The sequence below is a fragment of the Anarhichas minor genome, unplaced genomic scaffold (assembly GCF_050575085.1).
Source record: "Anarhichas minor isolate MPS153535 unplaced genomic scaffold, ASM5057508v1 ptg000025l, whole genome shotgun sequence".
In the NCBI taxonomy this organism is placed as follows: Eukaryota; Metazoa; Chordata; class Actinopteri; order Perciformes; family Anarhichadidae; genus Anarhichas; species Anarhichas minor.
In genome coordinates this window covers 4,339,872-4,364,725 of record NW_027466471.1, presented here as the reverse complement: position 1 = coordinate 4,364,725, position 24,854 = coordinate 4,339,872, and the positions used below count along the sequence as shown (strand labels likewise).

General features: G+C 40.5%; 1 protein-coding gene across 1 annotated transcript in view; it reads left to right on the top strand.

Annotated features, from left to right (window-relative positions):
* The window catches only part of tmem8b (transmembrane protein 8B), a 60,430-nt gene extending 45,706 nt beyond the window's left edge, over nucleotides 1–14,724 (top strand). Inside the window, exons 9-13 of the mRNA XM_076099619.1 lie at nucleotides 2,356–2,498; nucleotides 3,823–4,001; nucleotides 4,702–4,848; nucleotides 10,031–10,147; nucleotides 14,389–14,724. Of these exons, the coding sequence (XP_075955734.1) occupies nucleotides 2,356–2,498; nucleotides 3,823–4,001; nucleotides 4,702–4,848; nucleotides 10,031–10,147; nucleotides 14,389–14,724 (922 nt within the window). The remainder of the gene's footprint in view (nucleotides 1–2,355; nucleotides 2,499–3,822; nucleotides 4,002–4,701; nucleotides 4,849–10,030; nucleotides 10,148–14,388) is intronic.
* The last annotated feature ends 10,130 nt before the right edge of the window (nucleotides 14,725–24,854 follow it).

Below are 24,854 nucleotides of genomic sequence, written 5' to 3'. Positions count from 1 at the left end.
ACTGTACACTTGAAATGGAAATGTATTGTGAGTACATTGAAGACTACTTTAAACGTGGCTTTACAACACATGAAATACTTCAAGTGGGATTGTGCAAACGCACCCTTGAAAGGATTTTAAGCTTTGAACAAAGTTATTGTAATAACTTGTCTTTGATATTTTCTTTAAAGGTTTGATAGAGTAATGTGTGTTTCTTAACCCTAAATTAAAAGGATTTAAGTGATAATAACAGAAATGCGCTTAAATATATTTTTACATTTATATAACTGCATGTACAATATTTTTACACTTGAATAAACAATAATCAAATGCAGAGACAGTTATTTACCAATGTGTTAGGAGTAGTTACATTTACACAGTCTTACATTTACAACTGGCCCTTTGTGGGCGACCGTGATGCTGATGTGGCCCAGAGTGAAAATGAGTTTGAGACCCCTGATTTATAGAGTCACTGGTTTAATCCCAGTAGATCATTTCAGTTCCAGTAAGAAGTCATGGACGAATCGGCCGCGACCGACCGATTCGCGACCAAAAACCGGCCGGCGCGACCGACCGGCCGAACACCGGCTGGCGCGACTGACCGACCGGCCGAACACCGGCCAGCGCGACCGAACACCTGCCGGCGCGACCGACCGGCCAAACACCGAACTCCGTTTCGTTCCTTGCGGTGTTCGTTGATCTGTAGATCCACTCGAGTCTCTCCAAACGTTTTCAAAAGCACCGTAGTGTCCTGCTGTGCTCAGGTTAGCATAGCATAGCTCCAAATACCAAGATACTCAGTTAAAATGAAACACATTCCCAGCCATAAAATGTGCAACGCCGTCAGCCAGGAACACCTTTCATACAAATCCTGTTCCTGGCTGAGTCAGCCAGGAACACCTTTCATACAAATCCTGTTCCTGGCTGAGTCAGCCATTGTGTTAAAAAACAAAGCTAGGTAAAAAAATAAATAAACTACACCAAGCAAAACCCTAAAAATTGTATAATTTCTGCCATATCTTTCATTTTGAATTCTTACCAGTGGCGGCTGGTGGAAAACCTCGGGCCTCTCTCCTTACGTAGAGAAATAGGGGCTGAATCTGATTGGATAAGAGCTCTCCTTAAAGCAAGCTGCACTGGAAGCAGCGCTGCAGGCTGGAAGCAGAGCAACTGAGGAAGACAGGAGCTGTGCAATGACAAAATAAGCTAATGGGGAAAAAAAATTATAATACATGTAGTGTATTTGTGAAAAATTATTAAATTATAAAATAGCTATAACTTTGTGATTCTGTTTAGGCCAGCAGAGAAGGCTTAGCTGGCCCTGACGGCCCACCACTGCTGTAAAGCCAGGTATAGGTCTTTATTCAGTGTTACAATCATTAAAAAGCTAAAGCAGCATGTGAATGCATTCAGTGTAGCTTCAGTTGCTAGCATGGTGTTGACGCTAGTTAAAGATGTGCTAACGCACTCTGCTAATGTTAGCTCCACAGGTTTTTACTTGGAAACGTAACGTTTGCGTTTGAGGGCGGGACTTAGCGAAGGTTCAATTGAGATAATAAATGAATGTCAGACTATAATAGCAGAACTCAAGATTCCTCGTTGGTCTCTAAAGCACAGGCATACTTTGTGAATGATTACTTGTGTAATTGCTTCTGGAGATTGCACACGCTTAACAGAGTAAAGTTGTCTCAATTCTGCCAACCCTAAATGGCCTTTTGATCTCTATAGTGCTGGAGCAATTAAAACAACAAGGCACAGTCTACAGTCACACTGATTGATTTTATGAAGCGATAATGTGGCAGTGCCGAGTGAAATGAAGTCAGCATACTAACATGTTCACAGTGTCGATGCTTAGCAAGTATAGTGTTTACCATCCTAATTTAGCACATTAGCAACAATTGCTAATAAGCAGGAAATGCATAGTACATGTGAAGCTGATGTCAATTTGATTAGTTTGGCAGCATTAGGCCGTGAAGTATTTTGAGCTGATGAAGGTGCTAGATAAACAGCGAAGGGATCATGAGAATTGTTACAGCTGATCCTGAGGGGGTCCTGCATGGATAGTTAATGGCAATCCCTCTAATAGTTGTCAAAATATCAAACAAAACCACAAATGTGGACCTCATGGTGACACTAGCGGAAAAGTCAGGGCATTGCAAAAGTCATTAGGTTTCATCGTTGAGGAAATAAATGTCTGTACAGCATTTCATGGCAATCCGTCCAATACTTCTTAAGATATATCCGTCTGGACGCCAGTGATGGTCTAGCTTGAGTGCAGAATATCTCAGCTGCCCTTCATACAGGCGAAACTCCCCTTCTGATGGTCCCCGTGCTCACCTCCATCTAACGTTCTGAACTGTCTGTGACTTTTTCCAGATTCGAGGCATGCGCCAACGTCACTGCCGAGGTGTACATGCGCGCGTACCTGACTCCGTGCATCAATGACTGTGGGACCTATGGACAGTGCAAGCTTCTGCGCACCAACAACTACCTTTATGCTGCGTGTGAATGCAAAGCAGGTAACAAGTTTTTATACGATCTGTCAGATTCGGTGGTCCATTTATGTCTTCTTTTGATTCTATTTTAATTAATGTCCGCTTTATTATCACATTGCATTCACATTCTCCAAACCCAGCAATAGAAGCCATGTACCAACAGAGCAAAGCAAGACGTTTGATAGTGGAGAAATAAGTGTACAAATGTGGTGTAAACTCAACAAATGCCTTTAATTATGAATCAGTAATTAATAATTAGCAAAAAAAAGCATGACCATGGATTAATTATTTGAAGTGATTTTCAGCAGTCAAAAGCTTTTTAAAATTTTTTTTTTAATACAAGATAAGATACAACTTCCTGAGAGGAAACTGGGTCATCACCGGTGCAAAGAATTTCTAATTTGTTGGAAAATGCGTCATGCAGAGTGAGGAGGAAATGAGAGAGTGAGGTGGGATGGCACGGTTCTCTTTTCCAGAGTCCAACTGGCAATGCAGCGATTACGCTGTGTGTGCCCCTGTCCCCAACGAGTCACACGGCGGCCCGTTATTAATCTTCTCACATAAGCCAACGAAACGCGCTCTTAATTACCAGCAGCTTTTCAATAAAAGATGAGCTTATGAAACTAAACAAAGCATGTCCTCTGAGGCCTTTTTTTTTTTTTTAATCCTGCCTTTGATCTTCTTTTATCAGAGCTGCTTTCTCTTCAGTTAAATCCATTGTCATACCTCATATGTGTGACTGCTTCCTGGCAGACGCTTTGCAGCACTTGCCCTTGGCCCGTCTTGCGATGCAAACCCCCCCCCCATCCCGGTTCAACAGCGCTCACGAATATTTAATTTGCGCTGTCTCATCCAATCCACCACTTGATAAGGATCCAATTCGAGTGGCAAAGCGGGGGGCGTTTTAACATAGGAGGGAGTTCACACCAGGAGGCTCCATTATTTACGGGATAAGCAACTTCACACATATCTGCTTTTGATTGTTGTTTGAGAGGAATGTCTGTTTGTGCGGAAGGTCCGATGAAGCGTTTATCTCGTTGCGAGATAAATATTTGACGCATTTTAAGTGGTACTGTTAAATTCTGAAAGGGAATGAGCTTTTGAAACGAACTGATTCATCCACAGAAGAATTCCTTCTCATCCATTCAGCCGAAAGATTTAAGAAGACCTTCCTAAAAGTTTATTTAGAGTTAAAGGAAGTCGGAAACGCTTCAACTCTATTTTTTGTATACCTTTAAAGCTTGCAAAATGCTCTTAGATCTTTACTTTCTTAAATCATCACACAGTACAGTACTGATTATGTGTGTGTGTGTGTGTGTGTGTGTGTGTGTGTGTGTGTGTGTGTTAGGCTGGGATGGCTGGGGATGCACGGACAACTCGGAGGCCTACTCCTACAGTTTCCAGCTCCTCTCCACTCTGCTGCTGTGCCTCAGCAACCTGATGTTCGTCCCGCCCGTGGCCATCGCCGTCCGAAGCCACTACCTGCTGGAGGCCTCGGTCTATATCTTCACCATGTTTTTCTCCACTGTGAGTGACTGCCACGTAAAAACAAAAGCGGTGCATGTTCTATCCTATGTAAAAATGAAAAATAAAACCTGAACAATTACCCCTTCATCTGCAGCTAAACTTCACTTGAGTTATCTAAGTAGAAGACGAAAAGCAGCAAACATGGGTGCAAACATTGGGCAATTTTAAATATAAAAAACAAATCAATTGGCTTTGCTAATGTTTAACAAGTAAAGGATATGTACTCGTTTGTTAGGCGACTTTCAGAACAACTTGAGCCCTGCATGAAAAAAAAACACAGCCCTGTAAAGACACTGACAAGATGACTCCAGACATCTAAGATTTGTGTAGTCGGTTAAAAATAAATAGTCTGTATTTTTTTTTTTTTTACTACTGCTTGGTTAAAAAGCAACAATTTCAGAAATGTAAGAATTGATCAAAGACAAAGAAAGAGTTAGTTTTTTATGCAGTGGTGACTGAAACATAAGACCGATTTGGGGCTAAATTTAGACCAAACCAGAAAGATCTATCACTTTGTCTGAGAGTCGGCGGGATAAGCTGACGACCACAGCTCGTCAAACAATAGCATGCACGTTAGTTGTTGTCAAGTAAGAACAAACTCACTACAAAAAATATATAGTAATTGTACTTATGTTTTTTGTCCCTGTCACATCTGCTCGCTGCTTCAACCACCCGCTGCCTCCTCCCTCTCCTCTGACAGTTCTACCACGCATGCGACCAGCCGGGCATCGTGGTCTTCTGCATCATGGAGTACGACGTCCTGCAGTTCTGTGACTTCCTCGGCTCGCTCATGTCGGTGTGGGTCACTGTCATTGCGATGGCCAGGCTAAAGTCCATCATCAAACAGGTGGGCAGCCAAGCTCTCCCTAATTATTCTTGAAGAAGAGTCAAGTGATGTAGCTGAAAGGAAGAAAAGTATGAAGGCAAATCACTGTCAAAATCCGTGAGCGCAAATGAGATCCATGCGTGCGCGAAAATCAAACAGCCGCGCACGTATTTTACTTTGACGAGCGCTTTTACATCACTCCGCGAGCAAAATGTCGTCTCGCGCGAGCAAAAGTCACTCGTGAAGCTTAAGCGAAACTTTAACCCGCTTGCTCGAGAGTCTTTTACCTGCTCGCTCGCGAGCAGTTTTTCTTTTTGACAGTAAGTGGGCGGACCCAGTCGCCATTGTATCTCTACATCTAATTGGTTACAATCCTCGTCTTGGGCTAGACCGGATATCACTCTGACACAGACGCTAGTTCTGATAGAGGTGGTTTTCAATCCGCCACTAAACACTACTCCACTAAATCTCAGGATGTTCTACATTTGTCTGACAGGTTTTGTAAACTTTTCAGACTGTAGAGGCTGATGAAATACAAATTATGTTAATAGCGTTGTTAAATACAATAATTAAAAATGTGTTAAAGTCAAGTTGCTCAGATTGGTTTAAATTCACTCCATCATTCTATTACAGACAATGTGTGTTTGATACTCAAACCTCTTGTGACAAACCGCTCAAAGAAACTCTTTGATCTTAATTGATTAAAACATGATGTGATCATATTTAATCAAACTGTTGTGTTTACAGAGGAGATATAATATAGTTGTATGTAATATGAGCAACAATTTGGACCTGCTCAAAGATCTGGAGCCAAGATTAGGGACCACTGTTTGTATATTAACTGTTAAATCACTGACAAGTAATTAGTGGATGAAAAAGTATTCAGATCCTTCACTGCAGTAAACGTACTAACCATACTGATGAAACAATAATCCACTACGAGTAAAATACCTGAATTCAAAACCTTAGTCAATGTTATTATCAGCAAAATGTACTTTAAGTGCAGAAAGTAAAAGTACCCGTGCAGTAAAATGTACATTATTTTCCCCTGTCCTGCAATCTGAAAATCTCCCCCTATCTGTGTCAGAGTGATATCCGGTATATCCCAAGACGAGGATTGTAACCAATTAGATGTAGAGATACAATGGCGACTGGGTCCGCCCACTTACTGTCAAAAAGAAAAACTGCTCGCGAGCGAGCAGGTAAAAGACTCGCGAGCGAGCGGGTTGAAGTTTCGCGAGCGAGCGGGTTGAAGCTTTCATTGAGATATTTCAATGGGTACCGCATATGCCTCAATCTTTAGTTAATAATCACAAGATCAATGTGCTCTGAATTCCGCGGTTGTTGACATATTGCGGTGGATAGCAGTAAACACTAACAGGTGCACCTTCTCCCTGGGTCACTCCCTGGCTGCACACCAAGAGGGAGCAGTCTCAGGGAAAGTGTGTGTGTGTGTGTGTGTGTGTGTGTGTGTGTGTGTGTGTGTGTGTGTGTGTGTGTGTGTGTGTGTGTGTGTGTGTGTGTGTGTGTGTGTGTGTGTGTGTGTGTGTGTGTGTGTGTGTGTGTCCATAAATGACACAGAGAGAGAGAGGGGGGCGGAGTAGTGGGAGGGAGGGAGTGTATACGAACATCTGCTGTCCTCTAGAGTTTTCATTTTTTTGCTGAGCGCTGCAGAACGCAGCCACTAATCAAATCGCACATGTCAGGACTGGCAAGTGGAGCTTTGTGTGTTTGTGTACTAGAGAGAGACGGTGTGTGTTTGTGTATGTGTGTTTGTTTGTTTGTTTGTTTAAGTCCATGACCGCAGCAGCAGTAGAGGGTGAAGGACCCAAGGGCCGAGATAGTGTGTGTGTGTGAATTTTGGTCCCCCAAAAGGTCAAAAAGTCCTCGCAAATGAGGGGATTTGTTTATCTCAACTTGCTGAAGGTCATTGCGCCAGATAAATGAATTTAGAGGATAATTGCGTTTTTATTACAACTTGTAGTTTTGGCCCTCTTTTACTGAGCGATTATGATAACTTTGTTCTCAGCAAAGTTGCTTACAAGATCTGACATGAGCGCTCAGACGAGACACTTTAAATGGAGGTAAAAAACAAAAGTGAGCACATCCGAAATGATGCAAAGAAAAGAACTGTGCACGCACAGCTACGCCAAGTGCTGTGTAAAAGTTGAACCAGGACGTTGATCTATAAAATGTGATGGATATGAAACGGACATTGTTTGCTTTTTGTTTTCTCTTTCAAATAAGCACATTTAATAATGCAGAAACACAAGGTTTCTCTATTGCATCCAGTTGACCCTTTTTCTGTTAGTAAACAGGATGACCTTTTACTTGTTGGCGGAGCGTATCTGGAGGCAGCATAATAACACTTGTTAACACTGGCTAACAAGTTTGGTTGGCTTGTTGCTGTTTTATAAAGGCAGGAGGAAATATGAGTTTCTCTCAATATGTACTATCACTCCCAGAAAATTAACGTTAATCAACCGGCCCCTACACCGCTGGCAGGCTTCTTCGCCGGGAGGAGAGCAGATGGGAGTTCTGGAGAGGACAGCTGGCAAGTTAGCTAACTAGCCTGTCCATCTCCAGAGCTAGCTAGTTAGCTAGCTGGTCTAAGGAGCTCCCAACCTCTCTTCTCTATAAAGTAGTCTCCTAGCAGCCACCAGTCCACTGTTGGGCTCATTTTCTGTAACCAGTGTAACGTAGGCACGAAAGCATGGTGGAATCAGCAAAGTAGCAAGCTAACTAGCCAGCCGCTAAGTTAGTCAAATTTAACTTAATGCATCATCCACACAAAGTTATCAAAGTGGAGGAAAGCACTTTGCTATACCCAGATAAATGACAACTTTGTTCGGATCATTTGCTGTCACCAGTATTGCATTAAATCATGGTGAAGTTAGGAAGCTAGCTAAGCCGCCAGCCGTCCCTGAGTTAGCTTGCTAATACAACCATGCTTTCATTGCTACACTGGTTGCAGAAAAAAAGCTCAATAGCTGGCCATCTCTTCATCCCTCTAATAGTTTAGCCTATTAGCAACCCTTTTCTCAATCTCTCTTATAATTTAGCCTGCTGCAGTGCAGCAACCGTGACGGCTGAGGAGGTTAGCGGACGGCTAAGCTAAACTATTAGCAGCAGTTTCTTTCTATCCCTGAACGCTTCACCGATATTGTAGCTCACCAGAGCTTTGGATCATCTCAAATGTATGCGATATCGATTCTGGCACCCATTTTAAGTGTGTAACTTTAGCCCACTATTCTCAGATTTGTGTTTGCCTCCAGTCTTTCCTTTGTTTGGCCTCCAGCTAACACCGTGACTTAATCATGACGTCTGTTGTAAAGGGTCTATACATGTATACATGCATGTTTGGGGGCCCCTGTGCGATCCAGCGGTGCAGTATGACTGATTACTGTTGGTGCACCGAGTCCTCGGGCTGCACCACGCTGCTGCTCTCCTCCTTGGTCTGTGCCAATTAGTGGTGTTCTCCTGCAGCATGGGTCATCCATTGCCCGCTCAAAAATCCCCCCAATTTCTCCTCACGTTTCCTTCCAGACAGAATAACGCAGACCTCAGGCATCCTGGAGAGGCTTAAGTTCTCCCAACGCATGTGTAGCACAGCTTATTGATTTTTTCAACTCTTACTTTATTTCTTTTATATCCTGTGGCTTTATGTCAAATTGTGAGCTTGGAAAAAAAAAAGAAAGAAGCTAAACTGGCATTATTTATAGCATGGGCTCTCACGCATATAGAGGATGCTAAGTCGGTGTAATATTCTGCAAGCACTTATGTACAGTATTCCAGCACTGATGAATTAAACTGATAACATGTTTACAATAATTACAGGCTTTTACCTTTTTTTTGTTATCACAGATTTGCACGCTACTGCTAAAAGCCAGCTCTTGTAGTGACAGTTGACATTACAGGATATGGTTGGCATCTTTCCTCCCATCTCTCAATGCTTTCTAACTTAAATGTCCCAATTCCATTCGTACAGTAGATGTAAATATTTAACAAATACATTGTTTCATTTTGAAAAAAAAATGCTAATCTCCTTAAATACTGCACTGTAGCTTTGTATTACTCAAACAGGAGTAAATAGTGCATTTGTTGAGGACTATTTTCAGTGGCAAAATAATACACAGTGCTCTGGTGCATATTGTGTATGTGGGATTGAGTCAAAATAAACAGGTGTTTAGGATAATGAAGGAACGTGTCACCCAGTTCAACAGTGTGGCTCATTGATATGTTTTTATTATCTTTGGCGCAACAATGAAGCTCTATGGGGGAGAGGAATACGATATATTCAGTGGGATTGGTTGATAATAAGAAAAATACAGAATATCTCCAGTCTCAGTTGTTAATTGAATATAGGTTTCAAAATGAGCTTTCTTGCTAAACTAAGAACAAACTGTTACCACTTTCGACACGAGAGTTCGTTGTGCATTACGATAGGGACTTGTACCAAATGATTGTGGCGACTGTGACTAAGTGGAGAGCAGGGCCGTCCTTCAATCAGAGGATCGGCGGTTCGATCCCCGGCTCCACTAGTCGCATGTTGATGTGTCCTTGAGCAAGACACTTGACCCCAAAATTGCTCCCGTAGCTGTTCCTACGGTGTATGAATGTGATAGAATCTGAATTGTAAGTCGCTTTGGATAAAAGCGTCTGCTAAATGAATGTAATGTAATGATTAAAGACAAGTTATTTCAATTCTTCTTTACTGCACTACTCAGTTTTCTCACCTAACTGAACTGACTTGCACCCACCCACTCCTTCTGTTTCCTGCCTGTTTGTGGTACATTCAAACTTTCTTTCTTTTTTTCTGCAGTAACACAGTTCTACACGAGACCTCCATGAATGCGCCAGCTGTGTTAGGAAAAGTAGAATGCTCATTTCCAAAAAAAGCAAGAAAAAAAAAAAGCAGGACACAGGTGCAGAAAGAATGAAAATGTAGTTCCACAAACACTGAATGAAAACCATCTCCCAGTGTTTTGGTAAACGTCAATCATTACTCGAAGACTGCAAAGCTTTTGTCACCATTTTTCTCACATGTGAGGAGAAAATTCGAATTGTAAAGTAGTTTTTCTCTCCAAAAGCAGCGATGTGCTGTTTCCAGACCACATAAACGTCTTCCTTTTTACTGGGGAAGTAAAAAGTGTCAACAGTGTTTTATGGAGGGCTGTTATTGATCCGTGTGTTTTCTGTCAAGGTGCTGTATCTGCTGGGGGCGATGTCTCTGTCCATGGCTCTGCAGCTAGACCGTCACGGTCTGTGGAACCTGCTGGGACCCAGTCTGTTTGCTCTGGGCATCATGGCCGTGGCATGGGTAAGAGCAGCTCATGTATTCACTGCACAGTAGACCAGTAGCCTAAAGCTAAAATGGGTTTATTCCATAATGAGTTTACTTGCACCATAGTCGCTAGAGATGTGCGCAATTAGTCGACCAGTCAATTCATGGTTGCTACTATAACATTTAAAGATCATTGATCACGTTTTTTTGCCGCTGATACTTATTGATGATCATTGATGATCCATATTGGCAGAAACAGATCCCTTTGTTGTTTGATTATAGAAGTTGTTTTACAAGGCTACATTTTTTGCCACGCTCTGAAGTCTGTAAAGCATCAAACATTTTAAATGTATCCTTTTACTTTGTTATAGTCAGTTATATATTTTTTTTCTTCATAAAAACACACAATTCAAATGATAAGGAAAAAAAAGATTGTATTTTCTTTGATTAAAACAAATTTTGTCATTAGTAGTTTTATTGATGTATTATAATCTGCTTATAAACAGGTCATAATTCACATCTAATATCTATTTATGTTGTTATGAAAACATCTCCTTCAAACAACTGGATTTATTCAAGTTTCTCACCAACACTACATTTTACAGATTACAGGTGAACACATTATGCTAACGTTATAATTTACATTCGCCCATTTTCACTGAACAGAGCCTGAACGCATCATAATGTAATTGAACGGAACCTTCGTTCGTTGTCCCTTAGCGGTGCTGCTAACGTTACTAGCTCTCCCCCTTTCAATTTAAACACGGATTAGTTGTTTACAATGTAACATCACAGAGATTGCTGACTAGAAAAGCATAAATGATGTCCTGATCTCATATTTTTACTGAATATTGGCGGATAACGATGTCAGTAAAATGTCTAAAACTTTATTTCACACTGGGATGGTTAACGTTAAACTGTATAATTAATCTATGGTTCATATGCACATCTCTGTATTTTCGAGGTAAAGATGTGTTTGTACCCAAAAAATATAATACAATGTGAGCAAGTGCTCTACCGGGGGGGGGGGAGTCATTTTAATACATAATGTGTGTTTGACGTTAATAGACAAGCTTGTTTAAACATGCAGATGAAATGTGTCAGCACTGTCCCTCTATTGTTCCTCATGCTAGTACGTGTAACAGGATTTAATCCATTGTTTAAGCTCAGGGCTGGAACATGGGGATGGAACATGTGCATGGCTTAAAAAAACTGTGGCTTTCTGACCAATGAAGCTCCTTTACATTAGCATGGAAGGGGCTTTAAAAGTTTTGCAGCCTGTGGGTATTAGTCATGGGTTGTAGTTCCATTATAAGTCAGCTTGTACTTCCACTGACTCTTCTCCGAGTCATAATGTGGTCCCTGAACTGAGAAGATAAAAAATAATAGTCTTTCAGGCAAGGTTTCTTGAAAAAAGTAAAAATAAAAGCCTTTAACACCAAACCTCTGACATGAGTTTGAAAACAAGGTTTGTGGTTTCCTTGGAGAAAGCTTCGCTTTGAATAAAGTGTGGGAGTTAGCCGTGAGAGTTACCGGGTCTCTGAGCTGGAGGATCCTACGGAAGCAGTGGAAGACGAAGCACTGTTTATTTCCACCATGTTAAACCCAGTTTAGCAGTTTTAGCACCAAAACTAGGAGACAGTATATTTTACCATAGAGGAGAACCTTTTCTTGAGATTAACAACAGCATTTCAGAATTCACGCACACTACTACTGTATCAATCAAATGTGGATTAGGAGATTTACATGAAGCCATTGGCTTCCACTTTGGCTGGCTTTCCTTCGGCTCTGGCACATCTGTAATTCAATTACAGATGGCTTGTTGACATATGTTATTTGACAAATATAAAATATCACGGTCTGGTATACTGTGACAATATCTACAGAATGGTACACAGATTTTGTGCGATGCAAAAACGACTGAGACAGAGCCAAATAATCCCTCTATGGCGATGAACTCCACACTAACTAGCGCAGCGACGTCTCCATAAAAGGTCACTTGGATCTTATGCTAATGTGGCAGTTTTGTTTTTTTCTTCAAACCTGCGTTCGCACTTTGATCGCTCGACACTTCATAATTCATCAGCTGCTCAATAGCGTACGTCTGCGTTTCAGCACTCTGTGCTGCTGCGCCTCCGAGTTTGAGCGCTGCACATTTTTCTACAAGAGCCCCCTTTCATTTCAACGTGTCATGTTCCTGCAAAGCCCCAACGTTCTGAACGTTCCGAGACACAACCGAATTAGATCAGTCAAGTAAAGGGCACGGGGGCGTAGGGAGAAGTTCAATTCTGTCAATGCCGAATATCTCCGGCCCTCCAAACTAAACAAGGTTTTATGCCTGAAAAGATCATCCAGGGCTGCAATTGTTTGTCTTAACTGGGGAAAAAACAAACGTGCAGTTCCAAAATGACTGGAGCAGCAAACAACACATTTCATGTTTTTCCTCACTTGGCTTCACATAGATTATTAGTATTTAACCTAAAATGCATTTGGCATAATAACTCAATCAGAGCCATTTTACCGACAGAATGCATCTAATTATTTGTATCTCTCGTGAACGGCTCACATTTCCCTCGACAGTGTCGGGATTCTTTATGGAAATGATTTGGAGGAAAAAAAAAATAAATCGAATAAAAGCAATCGGTGTTTATGAACCGATGAAAATAGAAACCAAATTCAATAACGAAGCACTCTCTGAACGCTGTTTAGGAAGAAACGAAATGTCCGAGTCGCTCTGCGCCACACGCTCGGCGACGAATGAGCTCATTGCTCTGTGTTAAACAAAAAGAAACATCTTGTACATGTTACTGGTAGAACAGAACGCGAGCGTAGATAACAAAAAAACAGCCAAAGCGGTGACTGTCCAATCACTGGTGACTAATTTAAAAACATCTATCGGCTGATTATGATCATTGTGATGGACTTTATGCTGCGGTGGGAGGCATGAATGCAAATTTCAGTCAATAAAAACCAACAGGGATTTATGAAGAATCCCGTCTCTCTCTCTCTCACTCTCTCTCTCTCTCTCTCTCTCTCTCTCTCTCTCTCTCTCTCTCTCTCTCTCTCTTTCCCTCCAATCAAAGCGAACCGGCCTGCCGCTGCCTCACCCAAATCCCATTGGTCTCCATTTTTGAATGACTGCTCCCCGTGTGATCTCCCACTTCAATATCCCGCTTATACATGAAATGTGTTCATTAAATTAAGGAAAGAAGAACATTAAACACGGGGGCCTTTGAGATCAACTGGAAAAGAAATTAACTGTAGAATTGAATGGGTCCCTTGGTTTCCTAATAGTTTTCTGGAAAGAAATTGACGCGCAACTGATTTTCTTAGAAAGTTTATTGGAAAGGAGTGTATTAATTTGAAACTCATTAGGAAAGAACACTGGACATTTAGTTTTTCTGTTTCATAAACTGAAGTTATCTCCCAGATTTCAACAACTTAAACTGCTGTCGGGAGGTTTTTCTCTATTTAGGAGAAAGCGTTTGGTGATACCTTTAAGCACAGTACTGCCACAAGGGATCTTCTAATGGAGCATATGACATTAAATTCCTCTTCAAAGTAGTGTCAAGCCAACTGTTCATTGTTTCTCTGGTTTAGCGGTTTGATTACTCTGTTACCTGAGTGAAATGTATTTCCTTTTCTCTGGTTCTGTGTGGTTGAAAATAGGCACATATGGTAATAAATTGGGTTAGTAAGTGGTACCCGGTATTTCGGATTATTGTCATTGAGCAGTTCTTAAATGGAAATTCCTCTTCTTCCAATAAACTCTTAACTCCACTCCTCTTTCAGGGGCCGCCAAATGCCCCTTTCTTTCTTCTGCGTCCTAAAATCCATTGTTGTCAATGTAGACTCGCAGAAGGGCACGATCAAAAGCAATATTCCCAAGCGCCTATTTATAGGCTGAAGGCGCACCGCAAACCATGTGTCGAGGAACCACCAATCACAGCTGGCAGAGATCTTGTCTTTTTTCCGTAAATATCAGTCTGCTGTAAATGCGGAAGAGAAGTTAATTTAATCATTTTAGTGCAGGTCTACCTACATCTTAATGATATGTCCCACGGACTATTTTACTTATTTCGCACTTTCTGTCCAAGGATGTCACAACATTTTCCAGCTCCCAAGTATAGTTATGTTAATGTAACAAAAAACAAAACAAAGTATTCAACACTGCATGAACTAATAAATACATTTAGACAAAAATTTGCTTTAATAAACCTAATAAAAAAATGGTCTGAATGGTGATGTTGAAAAACGTTTTTTTATATGTCCGTCAGACGGTGCGCACCATCCGCCGGCGGCGTTGCTACCCGCCCACCTGGAAGCGCTGGGTGTTCTTCCTCTTCCCGGGCACCATGATTGCCACGTCAGCCGTGGCCCTCTACGCCTTCGTGGAGACGGAGGAGAACTACTTCTACATCCACAGCATCTGGCACATGCTGATCGCGGGGAGCGTGGGCTTCCTCTTGCCGCCCCGCGCCAAGCCCGACGCCAAGGTGACCCCGCTGAAGCGCCGGCGGGGCTGCGGCTATCAGTTGTGCGTCAACGAGCACGAGGAGCTGGGCCTGGTGGACCCCGCCATCATCTCCATCAACAGCATCTGCACCAGCTGATAAACTCCCCATACACCCAGCCTTTTACCTTAGAGACACTTCATTGCCTTCTTTTACTTGGGAAATTCACACACGGGAAATTAAGCCAGAGAACTTGAAAAAGCAATGTAAATACTTTAATGCAGATGTGACACATTGGATTTTCTTTTCTTTTTTCTGGGGGGGAGGGGGGTTGGTATCGTCATGGTAATTACTATCAATACAACTGTAATTATTATTATCTATAGTTAAAGTTGTTCTGAAGAATTGTGGGTGTACAGTGGCACACTGTTGTTTGTGAATATGTATTTAAAGTCAAAGCTGAAACACTGCTGCTATCTGACGGTGACTGTAAAACTGCTTCTGTTGGTTATTTATTGGTGGCCCTGTGAACGGGCCAGTTATTATACTGTTGGGGGCCACAGATCAGGGGGGAGACGTGGGTGGGAGGGGGACATTTATCAAGGGCACGGCTTTTTCTGAAATTCTTTTCGAATATATCTTTTGCACTGAGACACAAAAAATGTTATTCTGTACATTTTTATAACAATATAAACTACAGTGGGCATCACAAATGTAAAGCCTAGTCGTCATGTGGAATGTTAGACTGTCTTTTGCAATCGCAATGTATCGCTTTTACACGAATGTGCAGGTTGTTCTCGACGGTGAACAATTCCAAAGTCCAGCTGCCTGTTGTGAAAGATGAAGAGGGGAGGGCAGGATTATCACAGAGACCTCAAAACCAAGACCTCACCTCCCTGTTTCTTTTCTGACAGGACCTGTGTGACACCACATTCATAAACAATAAATGTTTTTCTTTCTTGCCTCGGTATCACTTCTGCTTTCAAAGCTTTTAAACATAGTGCAACCGGTGAACCTCCCACAAAGACATCACATTGCAATCCCTGTCCTAATGGAAGCCGGCGGTACTCAGACAGTGAGATGAGACGCTGTCAACAGTGTCCTCCCAGGAATAGAGAGATAAATAATTCTCCCATAGAGCAGCAGTGTGAGCGCAGCTTCAGAGCGTACTGTCGATATGTAGCCTCTCTCTTATATAAGAGGGAGGTATTTGACTCTTTGCTTTATGTCTTATTCCATCAGCAGCTCGTCAGTGTTGATTTAACACTTCAAACTCAAAAAGAAACATCAAATTCATGACTCTGATGTTTATGATGGGTCAGATTAAAATAAACTCAGTTAAGGCTTCAAACTCTTATATGGATGACAATAAAAGCCATAATGATTAGAATCTCTACTAAATACTTTTTTTTCAATGAAATAAGAGAAAAGAAAGAAAAGAATTAGAGTTGACATCACACTAGTAAACACGAGTTTACGAGCTATGCTAGCAGCTCTGTGGGGCTGTACATAAGAATAATTATTAATAACTTTATTGCCATGTTCACCATCTTAGTTTGACATGCAAGCATGCTAACATTTGCTAATTAGCTCTAATCACAAGCTGAGGCTGATGGGAATGTAATTAGTTTTGCAGGTATTTGGTCATAAAGGTAATTTTTACTAGACGATGGCGCTAGATGAAAGGTTAGGGGATCAAAGTCATTGCAATTCATCTTCTGGGGACCATGAATGTGTTTCTATCAGGAAACTGTTAACTTAGCAAAAAATACATCATGTTCAGAATAATAATGCAGGTGAGTTGATGTGAGCAGGTACAATTTTTCAAAGACTGAAAACAGGGAAACAATGTCTTGACAGCATTCTGTTCTTATACATTGCTAATTGTACAGATTCAACTAAAAGATAATGGCCTAATTAGATGCTTTAAAGATGCTGGTGGGTGGATTATTACATTTTTGGACAGGCTCAGGCTCAGTCAGGCTAGCTGTTTCCCCTGTGTTTTCAGTCTTTATGCTAAGCTAAGCATCTCCTGGCAGACGGACGTGAACGTTGAACGCCTGTATATCTTCTCATCTAATTCTCGGCAAGAATGTGTATTTAAGTCCTTTAAGGTGTCTAGTGATACAAAATAAACACACACACACACACACACACACCTACACCCTCGCTCCAGTGACCTATTCAATATTTTTCCATTCAATTCTTTGCAAGCAAGACATTAATTTACAGGGCAAGACAGAGGAGAAAGAAAACTGTAATAAATCCTCATTTTTACCAGAGCTGCCACTGCTGTAGCATCAATTCTTTACTCCAGGTGTTTTTGTTGAGCTTTTAAAAATGTGATGGAATAAGGTCATTTGGTATTTTTTTTGGTATTTGGTATATTTAGTGTTTAAAGTACTTTCGTTATACATTTATTTTCTGTCTCCTTCTGTCCACAGTTAAGTGATGTTTCTAAATAAAAAACAGGAGCAATATGATCAATAGAGCGTGGACTTGCTTTGTGCTTTTATCTAAATTGTGCTGAATCATACTCAAATTTCTATCCTTTTCTTACATTTAAGATTATGTATTAAACTTAATAAGGTAGAACCTACACAACCTATATATTGGACAGAGTCTTTGTAGCTCTCCACTTCTCATCAAGAAGATATACAAATTGGCTCTCTTCACTTTTGTAGTTCCGGCAGATAATTTAAGGAACAGTGTTCTAAAAGGATTCAGTTGATACTGAAATAAGAAATAAAGTGCCATTGAAATGCAAAATGAAACACTGGTTAAATTAACACAAAACTTTGTGAAGTTCTATATATTTCAGGGAGTTTCTCCGTCACTGTCCTGCCACTCCGACGAAAAGCAGAGTAATGAAAATGTGTGTGATAAGAGACTCGATATTCCAAGTGGAGCATGAACCCCTTGGTGGGAATAAAAGGCCTGTGACTGCACCTAATGAGACAAATTACACCAAAATGACAAAGTCTTAGATATTGAAATTTCAAACAGTGGATATCCCTGTACTTCCACCCCACATGGAACCAAAGAAAGTACCTTCTTTGTATTCATGGGTTCTTGGCTAACATATCTAACAGGATTATTACTCTGACACGTCTAAAGCAATGCTAGCAGCTCTGGCATGCTAACATCTGCATGCTATCGTTCTCAGAACAATAGTAACATGCTCAGCAGAATTAATGTTAGCATGTTATCATGATAACAGGCTGATTGGAGTGCAAAAAATAATGCTAAAATACTGGCAGCAGAGACGTCAGTAATTGACTGTTATTTGACGGTGCAGCTACTGTAATTTATTTCAACAGTATCTTACCGTATATTGAATTACAGTATGTGATCATAGAATAACTTGGTTTTATGGTAATTGACAATATAAACCAGCATGTTACCGTTTATTTACAAAGGGTAATAAAATCTGCTCCTTTTGCATTTAATTCCCCACAACAACAAAGAAAAGTAGAAAACACAACAATCCATATACAATACAATATTGCTAAAATGTATTACTTGTCGTCAATCATTTATACAGCTGACTTTGTAAGACAAATACTATTTCAATCAGGAGAGACAAGTCAGATAAAGAAAAGATAATTGTTTATTATTAACAGATGATATGTGATGATAAAGTCTTGACAGAGTCTTTGGTGCTTGGACTCTACAGGGAGATTTGTAATGGAGGGGCGTCTGCCCTGAGCAGCAGCAATATAAACCCCCGCCCCCCGTGGAGTCCAGACACTGGTGGTGGTGGTGGCTGATGAGACTGATAGAATGATGAGTTGATGAAGCTGATGGATCTGTGAAGACAATCATATTTAAGAGAGACAGCAGTAAGATGATAGGCTAATGATGTCATTGTTTTGTTGTACTATTGGATAGGAGAGACAAGCTGATCTAAACAGCTGATGTCATGAATGACAGCCTCGAACAATGACAGCAAAGAAATAATGAGTGAGCATGCCTGAGGAGTGAATGGCAGATGTATGAGAAATAAACAAAGCATACACAAGTATAGGCTTCCTGACTGAACGTACTTACTGTGGAGGCTGAAATCTTCCCCACAGAGAGAAGGCCGGAGAGCACGCTCCACTGTTGTCCTACAGTAGAGTCGCTACTTAATAAATCTACCATAAACTGGTTTACAATTAAAAAGTATTTAATCCTACTGAAGCTAATACAATTACAGAATGAAGTACACTACTAACAGAATATATAATATATGATCTGCGCGGAAAAGCTATTCACTCGCGACTCAGCCTGGAAACACAGATGTTTCCAGGCTCAGAGCCGAGAAGAAAGAGAGTGAATTCCTTTCCAGCACTTCCTCTTACAGTTTGAAATCCCCTCCCTTTTGTCCATCTTAATTGCTATTGGCTAATTTCGGTTGCCTCCTCCTGGCATCAGGCTTCCGAAAACCCTCGCGCGGGTACAACCTGCAAATGTCTGTCTAGAAGTCTGACTTTCCCTTGGCTATTCTTCACAGTTTAATACATTCAATGACTGTCTTTTATGGCTTAACACTTCTATGGTAAACATTTTATATAAAGATAAGGATTTGCAACTTTTGGCAAAAGCTTCACAAGTTTCACAAGCATAGATATAAAGGTGCTACTAAGATACACTTCTAACTACAAATCACTTCTAACTACAAATTCTAAAACACTCCTACAATTATGAATCTTCTAATTATATATTCCAAAACACTTCTAATTATGATTTCTTAATTATGAATCATTAAACACTTCTATTATAATTTCTTAAAACATAGTTCTAAACCCAAATTTCCTACATTACTCATTAGGAACATTTGTATCCCAACGGAAGAGTTACTGCATATTTAGAAGAAAAATGTATAATTACACACACATTGTACACATGTAAATGTGAACTACATGACAGTGTTAAGGAGAGAGAGAAGAAAAGGAGAAAGAGTGAGCGAACAGTGAGAGAGGATTGACTGCCTCACTTCTTCATGTCTTAGAAACATACTTTGGCAACTCCAGGTCTCCACTCCCCTTTGAACACCGACCCGTTCCTTCTGGTTTGCAGTTCTAGCGTCGGCTCTGTAATAGCACAAAAAAACACAGTTAGGAAGCTGATGTTAATTGGCGATTAACTTTACTAACGTTAACTTGGCTGGCTATGCTGTTAGCAAGCTAACGTTATTACAGCTACTTAAGCTCAAGCTGCCTAAAATTACAGAGTTTGCTTCACCAATTTTAGCAACCTGATGTAATGAAACAGATCAAAAGTTCAACAATCATGAAGACAAAACAATACTGGACACTGTTAACTACCATTGATAAGCATAACTTTACCTTTACCTTGATCTCCACATGGCTGTGCTTAGAAGGATAACTACTGTAGCTGTGCCGTCCAAAGTCACGTTCAGGAAAAGCCGATCACGTCTTGTTATTCAAAAAAATGATTATCGGGCTATAAGCAGTTTGAATAATAAAAATGTCCTATCATCATAGCTGAAACATTAGCCTACAATCAACAGTACGATGTAGGTGGATAGGGACTCACTGGACTTGCAAAGAGGCGTATTTCCACAACTTTACAGAAAATACTGTATTATGCTGATAAATTAGTTATATGCCGCTATGGTTAACTGACGGCATTAACTCTTAATTTACATGCGAAGTACGAATATTTAACTGTATGTTACAGTTATTTTGATATACTGTAAGATACCGTTGTAAATCCACCTTAAATTTACAGCAATTCATTGCAATGTAGATATTTCATCCTAAACCAAAGATCTGGACAATGGAAAAACTTTGATCTTACGGTGGTGCTGGAGGGAAAGACGGATCACCAAATTCAGTATATTCGTCGTCTGGGAAACATGAATTTCTGTAGAAAATTTCATGGCAATATTTGTTGAGATATTTCAGTCTGGATTAAAGTGTTGGATACAGAACCACATTGTTGCTATATAACTGTTATTTCATCAATTATAACCTTAACCAGAAATGTTTTTGTTTTTTTTGTAAAGTCTTTCAAAACACTAAACATTGTGTATGGAGTTTATTCAGGATTTATGGGGATACGAGTCTGCAGTAATCCAAATCAGGCACTTGTATTCACGAAATTCTTCAAATGGGTATATTTAAGTGTGATTCTTAACACATTCATAAAATGTCAAATTGCCTATTACAGTTACAGGTTTTAGCATATTCATAAATAATAAGGCTCACCTTACAGGTGTGCCAGCTGTCAGTGATACAAGTGCCTATAAACTATATCTTTCTTTTACATCTTTTTTAATTCACCACCTTTTTTAATTAACCCTGCGAAAAGGTGGGAAACAGATGTGTGCTGTCAAAAACAAGTTCCATAATGATGGATGAGCACAAGCTTCACTACAACAGATACTGCTGATGTTCTGAAGTAAAGCGAGAGAGTAGACAAAATGCTGCACATACCATGTGGGAAAAAAAGAACTTAAATCAACTAGAGCATAATTGCAAAGCTGCCAGACAGACAAGTCATATTCATTTGAATACTAATTTGTGGCTTTACAAGAGTTGATATAAGGTGAATTTAAAATCAAAATGAAAAGCAAAGCCAGGCCCACCGCATTGACTTAAAATAAATTTGTTATTGTACCAAATTAGTTAGCTGAACACAAATCAAGAAGGGTAGACTACCTAAAAGTTAGTAGTACAGTTACAAGTACTGCACAAATGTTTCTCCAGGCCTGCTGTTTTGTTTTCAGATCACGGTAACTATGGTTGGTAAAGTCACATAGCTCCGGGTATACAGCAAAAGTCATCACAATAAATGATGATGACATCGCTCCTGCAAAAACACGAGGCGCATGGAGCGCAGGAACGCGGGGTGCTCAGGAACGCAAAAGCAGCGTGCAGAACAATTTACTTTAATTGAAAACAACTGCAAAAAGCCAGCCTCTGCCCTGATCAGAGAGAGCGCACCGCTGCCTCATTCACGTTTGGTGAGTAAATGCTCAGTAAATGATCATACCTGACATTTTTCTTTTGGTAGGCCAACCCCAGAAGTTTGCATCACTCTCGTTCCCCCGACAAAATGCCAATGTGATTCTTCCGTCGGATTTTGGATAATTCCATCTGTAAGTATCACAATGACAGAATGTATGTTTTGGTCGTTCACTTTCTGTAACAAAACATTTTTTGCAGAGCGAGAATCATATAACAGAAAAGCAGTATGTGCTCCAAGGTCAAGAGACAGAGATACATAATGTGGTTTAGGGAGCAGAAACGCTGAAGGGCTTATTGATGATGAGTCATCTTTAAGCCTCTTTTCATCCAGAAGGGTCTGAATTTGAAGAAAGCCAAAAGGATGCATTTAACCTACACCGTCTGTTGCTCGCCATTAGACATGTTGGTCGATCTGTAATGGTTTGGGCATCCATCCGGCGAGAGTCATCGAGTCCAATGTTTGTTCTGCACAATTGCATAGCAACCAGGAGATATGTGGCCATTTCATAGGACCAGATGCACTCTAGGGTGCAAACAGTGGTCCGTAATGATGATATGTTAGTTTAGGTTGAGTTAATTTATTTCATCCGGGATGGGCCGATTTTATTACATTATTACATAATGTTTCATCAAAACATTGGCTTTTCGTTCATCTCCACCCTGCTGTCACTCACTTAAACTGAGCTTGAGACACTAACTTGCTTCATTTGCCTCACGAGTGAGATATTCTGCATAAAATTGTGATTTTAATATAAATGAGAGATTAGCGGATGTCCATGGGGGAGATTAGAAGTAAGGAAAGAGAGCATAACCAATGAAGTTGTTACAGCTGTTGCAGCTCTGTCTGTTGGAGGAGGCAGAGATGCTCTTCTTTAGCTGCAGCAGCAAACAGTTTGGAGACTGAGGGGAAAGTGGAGAGTCTCGAGTTTTATCTCAGCTACTGAACTCGGGGCTGCAGGTTAAATACTGTTGGCTACTGGGGAACAAGCCCAGCAACAAACGTAGCAGTTAACAGGAGGAGGAGAAGGTCTGTTGAGTTTCAAACCTGGAATATCATTTGCCAATGGGCAGATGCACGCTAGTACTGATTTTCATTTAGCAGAACATTCTTTAACCGGACACTGTCCTATCTAGTTATACCTAATTGTGATCAGTTTACACGTTCAGCCACTACCTGCAGGTGTGGTCACCTAGAACTCCTTAGGCCAAATCCTATACTGTTGTCTCTCAGGACTCCTTATTGCTGAAGTATTACATTGTAGTTTGTTATGTACAGTTACAGTGATTTAAAAAAAATATAATTTTGGCCTGGCAGCTACCTTTTTTGATTTACTTAGTCTTTAGCCATGATGGCAACATGGCTGTCAGGATACCGATGCTGGTCTGTCGGCCGGTTGGTCCACCACTTTGTTTCAGACTAAAATATCTCAATAGCTATTGGATGGATTGCCATTCAATTTGGTTCAGATATTCATGGTACCCAGAGGATGAATCCTACTGATGTTTCCTGAAAAGCCACCATGAGGTTGACGTTTGTAGTTTTGAGTCAAATGTTTCGACAACTATAGGGTACAGAGATCCATGTGCCTCCTCAGGATGAATTGCATTCAGTTTGCGATCCTCTGACTCGTCATCGAGTGTCATCAACAGGTCAAAATTTGCTATTCATAAACAGATACTTTGGCAACCACCTAGTTGTGTTGAAGTTGCACTACTTTGTGACTAATACGAAGGGAACAATGATTTTCTGTACTGTCAGACTTTTTCAGCTGAAATTGTTTCCCAAATTACATCTGCTGATGTAGCGGGATGCGACCTGTCTATGCTGTTTTACCAGCCACTAGCTCCCTGGGTCGGCTTCATTTTTCTTAAGGTAGGAGTCTATGTGTAAACTATAACTGTTTTCACACAAAACTATTCTCTAGAGGTATTTTTCCTCCGGTAGGAGTCTATGTGTAAACTATAATAATCTAATCTCTGTTTTCACACAAAACGATTCTCTAGAGGTATTTTTCCTCCGGTAGGAGTCTAAACTATCCATTTATTTCAAACAACATTGTATCGCCGGTTTCGCCGATTGTAATGTGATTTATTAATCTTTGTACCGTAACCTGTATCTTACTTTCATAAAATAAAACCAACAACCTCTGTAATACGAGGTTGGAAATCCAAATAAGAGGGGAGTCCTGTTTTAAAAGTACTTTTAAGTGCTTGGTCCACGGCATAACAAGGCGCAGAACGCTCCGGGTGGCCCTACTCACTGACGTCCCTGCAGAGAGTGACTCTGCAGGGACTAAAAGACTAAAAGACATAACAAGTAAATGATCACAACCAGGTTGCTATTTGCGTATGGTAGATCCACCGGTCTTGTATACAATAACTATGGTAACGAGATAAGCCCCATTAAATGATTCGACATATCTTATCCCATAGTGAAAGGACTTCATAAAGCTTAACCTGTCATCCCACTGCTTCACATAACGTAGCACATAACGGAGATACATAGGATTCTAACGCGGGTTATTCAGGGTTACGTTTTATGCAGAAATCTATCTGTCGTAAAGTAATCTTGAAGCTGGAGCTTCCCCAGGCAGTATAGAATGTAAGTAAAAAATATACTTTCAAACACTAGACTGTATGATCATTAAGCCGACCCAGGGAGCTAGTGGCTGGTAAAACAGCATAGACAGGTCGCATCCCGCTACATGGCGCCCAACGTGGGGCTTTAAAACCTCTTAAGCCCTAGCCCTATTTTTAGCCCTCTGCTCGAAAATTGCATACACATACCCATAGAGAGTCCAAGCTCTAACTACAAGGTCTATTTTAATAATTTTTATGCTAGAATACTGGTAACACTTGTGAGATGTGTTGAATTGTGTAAATATTGTGTATGTGTTACTGGTTAATAACTGATGTGACTTATGGCACAGCTCAAATGGAAAAAGTTCCAAGTTCGCCTGAAAAAAAGCACTTGTATTGAACATGTGTTTTTAAAATAATGCCTTGGTTGGCCTAAAACCATGCTAAAGTCATAGAACAACACGTGTTACATGTCCCCACAACATATTTTACTTTGATTGAGTGAAGCAGGCCAGCATACATGGTCATAAAAATCAAAGTTTTGATTTTCGGAACCAGCTGTTGCATTGCTGTATACTCATTTTATATACTATATAACTACATATTAACTATATATTCACTTGATTTATCACTAAGAGTGTTCAATACATCATAATAAAGCAGTTTGACACCATTTTCAATAATGTTGAGCAGTTATGATGTGTCATATCTGTCAATCATAAAAATAAATGC